Here is a 7,500-nt window from a genome sequence, read left to right as displayed (position 1 = left end):
TGGCCATAATGAAAGATGTTGTGTGGTGGTTGAGGCTGAAAGTTCAGAAGACAGACATTTTCCTTTTTGGTAGAGTCTTTACTGATTTTTTTTCAAAGTTTCCTTTGAGCGTGTTTGGAGTGGGAGGTGCTGTTCTTGAGTGAATTTATTGAAAACGAGTAAGAGTAGTGACTGTTCTAAGCGTAAACCTGTAAGTCAGAGTCTGACATTTGGAGAGGATATTTGCTCTTGGTGTTCAGAAAGATCTTGGATTTTGGAAGTTACTCGACTTACCCTGTATCAGAAAGGTTGTAAAATAAAGAACTAGTGAAGTAGTAGGGGCAATAGAATTGACTAACTCCTCATCTCACAAAATTGGCCTTGAGTCTAAATGTGAAACAAGTAATATTCCCCTTGTACTTTCATCGTGCACTTTTATTGCACAACAAAGCAATGCTCTGTATCAGTGTATGTGTGATCATGTGTATACATGTATGTGTACATGAGTGGGTGCATACATGTGTGTGTGCATGTATGTGTGTATGTGTGCATGTGTGCATATGTGTGTATGTGTGCTTATGCGTGTTTGCATATGTAAGCATATGTGTGAATGATGTTCAAAGTTTTGTTCACAGTCTGAATTCTCAGGTTCAATTCCACAGTTTGACATCCTGGGCAGGTGACTTTTGTCATTGTCTGAGTTAACCCAAGCCATATGAGTAAAACAGTCTAGATGAAAACTATATGGAATCCCAATGGGTGAATTGAACCTATTTCTGTGTCATGTTGGTTTTGCATGAAGTGTACTTTAAGAGTACACGTCAGTATCCTCATCATTTAATGAACTGTTTCCATACTGGCATGGGTTGGATGGTTTGAGAGGAGCTGGTAAGCTCTATTATCTGGTCTCTATGGTCTCTATAGCTAGATGCTCTTCTTAATGTCACCCACTTTACAGAGTGTAACTAGGTGCTCTTTATATGGCACCAACATTAGTGATGTCACCAAGTAACTTGCAAGATAAAACCCTTTCAACTGATGGGGTGGGTAGTAATATTGAAAGAGGTGGCTTTGCATCAAGAAATGAGAGGTCAGAGTATGAATAGAAGGACAGAAATAGGTATCTTTCAGTAAAGGAGATACATGGCTACCTCAGCTGGAGAGAGTGGGGAGAGAGAGGAGAGGAGAGAGGAATGTGATAAGATGGTGAAGATATGCTGGGATGTGCATCCTAGTTACAGAGTGTATATAGTGAAGTGGACTATGTCTGTGGAACACTCAGCCAGTACTATTATAGCTCAATTAGCCAGTAGTTCAGTTGGGAAAACAACTGACGTACTCATCTTGTAAGCAATCGATTATCAATTTACTACATGATTTGTGTGCGTGTTTGTGCATGTGCATGTATGTGTGTGTGTGTGCATGTGTTATGTGTGTCATTGGTTTGCTTTAATGTTGTTGTTGTTGTTGTTGTCAGACATACTGTTACTGTATTTAAGATTGTGCTGTCCTTACTCTAATTTTTTTTAAGATGGTAGGTTGCGATTTGAAGAATATTTGGCTGCTATTATTAGCATATAAATGAAAATTATACAAGCTTTCTTGTCAGCTTCAGTTTTGAGGATGTTAGTCATTGTGGTAATGATGATAATGATGATGATGGTCATAATGAGGATGATAATGGTAACGATGGTGGTGGTGTAAATTTCTTGCCTTGATTCAATGTATCTGTTCCATCATTTTCTTTTCTGAACATTTCAGTGAAAAAGGCGTACAGTATGAGGTTGCAGTTGGTCTAACACTCAAAGATAATCTACCCAGTGCTCCCAAATATAAGGTGAAGGCCATCCATCACCATCCAAACTCTGTCATTGTAGATGGTATCCCTTACAGTGACATAGCCCTGCTGTTCCTGGAAGACGAGATCCAGTTTACTAACAGTATCCAGCCTGCATGCCTGCCATCAAAGGTTTATACCAAACATGATGACTGTTACCTCAGTGGCTGGGGCAGAAACGAAAACTGTAAGTACATAAACATACATACATACCTTAACGCCCAACTAACATAAGGACACACTCTGTTCCTTTGGTTTTGTAGAACTGTGAGTTGCATGGTGACCTCAATAGTGCCAGTAGCACAAAAGAAAACATATGACACGCATGGTAAAGTGGTTGGTGTTAGGGAGGATATCCAGTTTCATACTGTTTATCTGGAGCAGAGATTCCCAAAGTGTGTTCTGCAAAACCCCAGGGGTTCCACGTTTTTAAAAATAATGTTCAAGGCTTCCATGGCAAAAAAAATTTTGGGAACTACTGATCTAGCGATTAACTAAACATTTTTTTAGGCTTACCGAAGTCATGCCTCTGTACGAATTCATACAGTGGTGTTTGCAGTTGTTTGCTGGTAGTGCTGTCTGTGAAACATGTTTCTCACCATGTAAACAGACGAGCGTATGACAAAAGTGTTTATTGTATTTGAAGATGAGTAAAATAAAAAAGTCACACGAGAACCAAAAATGTTTTTAGGCTTACCAAAGTAATGTCTTTGTATGAATTCAGACAGTGGCATTTGCCAGTGTTCGCCAATAGTACGGTCTGTGAAACACATTTCTCACCATGTAAAAAACGAGTGTATGACACATGTGTTAATTGAAGATGTATGCAGACATGCAGCATATCCTGAGCATACATTTTAGTAATGGTGTTGTAGCACCCATCAACAGATGGTTGCTACACTATTAAATGGTGTTTTACTATAAGCACTGAGTATTCCATTATAAGCACCAAGCATTCCACCCACAGAGCAAGCTACAGTAAGGTAGTCACACAATTTTGTAACAGTGCTATTTCTATGTACAGGAAAATACAGTAACTTGACCCCTAAATGTTGTCCTGTCGTTCATGAAATACTAGGGTCAACTTTTATATGGGGTCTATGGAAAATTCCCAATTTTTTGGCCAGAAATAGGGGGTAGACTTTTACATGAGATTGACTATTACTCGGAGTATATATGGTATATATACATCTTCTGTATCAGTTGTTTCTACTATATATATACATAAATTAGCCCCCTGAACGTTTTAGACTCTCTTCTAAATTCTCTGAGGAAGCCTAGAGGCACACCCAAGTACCCTAATTTTATCTACCGATCACTACAGTACACTGAAAAGATGGAAATAACATTTGGGGTACTGTGACCTCTTGGCAGAAACAGTTGTAAGAAACTGTTCTTCTTTCTCTATTCTAGAAATTACTGGCACTTATATATCTAAAACACAATCTTTATATATATATATATATATATATTCTCATAATTGTTGAAAATAAATAAATAGATGCAGGAGCAGCTGTGTGGTAAGTAGCTTGCTTACCAACCACATGGTTCCAGGTTCAGTCCCACTGTGTGGTACCTTGGTCAAGTGTCTTCTACTATAGCCTCAGGCCGACCAAAGCTTTGTGAGTGGATTTGGTAGATGGAAACTGAAAGAAGCCTGTCATATATATATATATATATTTATGTATATGTTTGTGTGTCTATGTTTGTCTCCCCAACATCGCTTGACAACTGATAGTGGTGTGTTTATGTCCCCGTCACTTAGCGGTTCAGCAAGAGAGGCTGATAGAATAAGTACTAGGCTTACAAAGAATAAGTCCTGGGGTCGATTTGCTCGACTAAAGGCGGTGCTCCAGCATGGTGACAGTCAAATGACTAAAACAAATAAAAGAATATAATATAATGTCTAACTGTTGATGCATACTACCTCTGGATCCCCTCCATTTTCTTCTTGATGTATATATATATATATATATATATATACACAACACTTCATCCACCACATGCAACATGCAGTTCTCTGGCTACAGCCAATGGAACAAGATTAGAATGTACAAAGGAACCAAGAAGATAGATTAGGACAAATCATGGTTTGACAACCAAAAATACCAGAGTATCATGTTCATTGATGCTACACCTGTCAGCAAACTAGCATGTCTTTTTAGGAAAACATTAGATATGGTAAACCTATGGTTTGAAGTTGTAGAAAGGCCAGGATCCCCCTAAAATCCCTGATCTGTAGAACATATCCATTCAATAGGTCCCCATGGATGGAGAATAACTGTACAGTATTTATGTAGAACCCACAGGTTAACTGCAAGATTAGGAATGTTGTCTATAGCATGCAGTGTACTGAGGAGTGGTGTAGAAACAAGACAACAACTTTCATTGGGGCGACAGCATGTAGCATAGGGAAACAGATTGGTGAATATTGGCAGGAACTCCAAAGAGGAGAGAAGCTTGTCAATGCTCTACCAACATGCTCAATTAGAACATAGAGGCTTGGTTAATAACACAGAGATTAAGGTATTATCAATGCAAAGAACAGACACAGCATTTAGATTACTGAAGCCACACACATAGTAATAGACTGACCAAACTTCAACTGAAAACACAAATGGAACAATAACACCCACCACCACCACACAAGTCAACATGATGATTAAAATTCAAAATGGGAGGAAAAAAGACACAGATACAAACGGTATAATACATAAATCTATATATACACACACAAAAGATACACATACTTAAGATGAAATGGGGAAAAAAATTGAGAGATGAATAAGTGACTAAATGAAAAAAACTATATAAAGGGCATGGATACAAACAGTATAGTAAGCAAACCCCTTTATACACAAACAAAACACACACAAGACACATATACACGTAGACACACACAGATACAGATGCAAATACATGGACAGATAAGGATACACACCATAGAAAGAGAAAGTGGCTTAAACAGAACAGGAGGAGACATGGGATGGAGAGTTCTTGAAGAGGTCACAGGTGTGTGATGAAAGATTTCCAGACAATGAACATAAAATAAGAACAATAATAAACAAGTGAAGAATGAATATATAGTGCATGAGTTTAATTAGCAAGAAAAAATGACTATCTGAAATATAACACATATATATAATCATTTATATATTTATAAATGTTGCAGTGATTACCCAAAACCATCTCCAAGAAGCCAAAGTGACAGTAGTGGATAATAAAGAATGCGAGAAGTTCTACAAAATTAATATTTCCATCATTTGTTTCAAACATAATTATCCCAACATGCCCAGTTGTTATGTAAGTACCAGCTATGTTTTCTCATTATTGTTGTCATTCTGGTCTCTGTTGTGTGGTTACACATCAGCCATAATATGAACAAGACCAGGTCCAATCCACATATATATACGTATATATATATAACCATGATTCCTGATGTACGAAGTCTACTTTGATAAAGAGTGTACAGTCATTATATCATACTATGCCAAACCTATGGCCTCAAAATACTTGATCCACCGGAACTCAGCCATTGCGGACAATGCCAAATTCAATATTTTGATGGCAGACCTCGTCAGAATATTGAGAAATGTGTCACGCATGTGCGAGCCTACACAGTTAAAGAGACACATACAATATTTCATTCACTGCATGCAGTTCTTCAGGTTACAGCCATAAAGAAAGGATCAGAGTATACAAAGGAGCGATGAAGAAATTTGATAATATATTATGTAATGATAGGAATGGGATTTGCCCACTCTATAGGAACAAGTCATGGAACACTATAGAAAGGACAAAAAAGAAAATAGGGAAGGCCAACTCTTGGTATGATAGCCATAAATACCAGAGTGTCATGTTCATTATATCTTTGTTGTTGTTATAATTTTTGTTTTATTTTTGTATGTCATTTAGTTGTTGTGGTAGTTGTTTCTATTACTGATGATGATGATGATGATGATGATGGCCATGATGATAATCTTGTTACAGTAAATCTTTTGTTAAAGAAAATAATCATCACAAATAAACAAATATACCTCATTAGTGGGGTTTTTTTCCCCTTCTTTGTTCTCTTCTGAATCTTCTCCATCTTTGCTTTTCTCATTTTCGTCGTCCTCCTCCTCTTTTGATTTCTTTCTCTCTTCCTCATTTTTTCCTAACTCTCTCCTCTTGCTCTTCCTCTTTCTCATCTGAATCTACTCCACCTCTGCTTCCTTCATTTTTCTCCTCCTCTTTTACTTTCTCTCCCTCTTCCTCAGTTTTCCCAAAGTCTCTCCTATTGTTCTTCCTCTTTTCCATCCTTCTTTACCTCCACTACCTCTGCCATCTCTTTTAATATTCAGTTTCCCATATCTCTTACATCCTTCTCTTACACTCAACCACGAATCATCCATATCTTTCTCTTTACATTGCAGGGTGACAGTGGAGGACCACTGGTCTGTCGAAACAGTTACGGCCGCTTTGAACTGGTTGGTGTGGTCAGTTTTGGTTATCCGCTCTGCAGTGCACCCAATGGTACAGCAGCTGCATTTGTGAATGTGTTAGCAATGCGTGGCTGGATTGTTGATAAAACAAGTAAGATAATTGTATTTGGCTGTTGTTGTTGTTGTTGCTACTGCTACTGTTGTCTTCTTCTTCTTCCAATCAGGACTTACGCCATTAGCCACAAAGAATCATTTCTAATTCGAGCCTATTCTAAGCTACTAAGAATGCATGTGGCAACTTGAAAATCCACCCACCACACACAATAGACTGGCAGTTGCACGGGTGCGAAAGCTACATTGTTATCCTCATTCTGTAAACAGTGGCTTTTAACGGGTGGAGAGCAGAACCATCCTGGGGTACAGAGGATTCGCAACCTAGACTAGGGTCTGAAAGTTTACCACACCATAGTGAGTTACACCATGGTTCCTCTGCTTTGTGGCAGAAGTAGGAAGAAAGAGTGAGAGAAAGTTGTGGTGAAAGAGTACAGCAGGGTTCACCACCACCCTGCCGGAGCCTCATGGAGCTTAGGTGTTTTTGCTCAATGAACACTCACAATGCCTGGTCTGGGAATCGAAAGCACGTTATTATGACTGTGAGTCTGCTGCCCTAACCACTGGGCCATTGCACCTCTACTGTTGTTGCTATTGCTGCTGCTACTGTAGTTGTTGTTGTCACTGTTATCATCCAGGCAGTGAGCCAGCAAAATCATTGTAGCATCAAATAAAATGCTTTGTGGCATTTGTTCGAGCTCTGTGCCTTGAGTTCAAATCTTGCCAGCATCAACTTTGTCTATCATTTATATTTCTTCTATAGCATGTCTTTATCTTATGAAATCCTCCAGAATTGATATAATAGGGTACCAGTCAAATACTAGGGTCAATAGTATTAACTATCTCCTCCCTTCAGAAAACTTACTGACTTTGTGATTAAATTACCATTTGATATTCTTCAGTTAATCATCAACTCAATTTTTAGTCCATCAATCATTTTACAACTTAACATTTAATATTCTTCATTTAACCATCGACTCAATCTTTAATCCATCAATCATTTTACAATTTAACATTTAATATCCTTCAGTTAACCATCAACTCAATCTTTACTCCATCAATCATTTTACAACTTAACATTTAATATCCTCCAACTAACCTTCAACTCAATTTTTAGTCCACCATTCATTTTACAATGCCTTCCTGAAA

The 7,500-nt window shown here is 38.0% G+C and overlaps 1 protein-coding gene across 1 annotated transcript in view; it reads left to right on the top strand.

Moving 5' to 3' along the window:
- The window catches only part of LOC115223376 (MAM and LDL-receptor class A domain-containing protein 2), a 166,536-nt gene that overhangs the window by 148,093 nt on the left and 10,943 nt on the right, over nucleotides 1–7,500 (top strand). The window contains exons 40-42 of the mRNA XM_029793883.2: nucleotides 1,741–2,003; nucleotides 4,989–5,119; nucleotides 6,232–6,391. Coding sequence (XP_029649743.1) covers nucleotides 1,741–2,003; nucleotides 4,989–5,119; nucleotides 6,232–6,391 — 554 coding nt within the window. The remainder of the gene's footprint in view (nucleotides 1–1,740; nucleotides 2,004–4,988; nucleotides 5,120–6,231; nucleotides 6,392–7,500) is intronic.

The sequence above is a fragment of the Octopus sinensis genome, linkage group LG23, assembly GCF_006345805.1.
Source record: "Octopus sinensis linkage group LG23, ASM634580v1, whole genome shotgun sequence".
NCBI lineage: Eukaryota > Metazoa > Mollusca > Cephalopoda > Octopoda > Octopodidae > Octopus > Octopus sinensis.
Note: the sequence above shows the minus strand (reverse complement) of the source record. Positions and strands in the feature narration are given on the sequence as shown.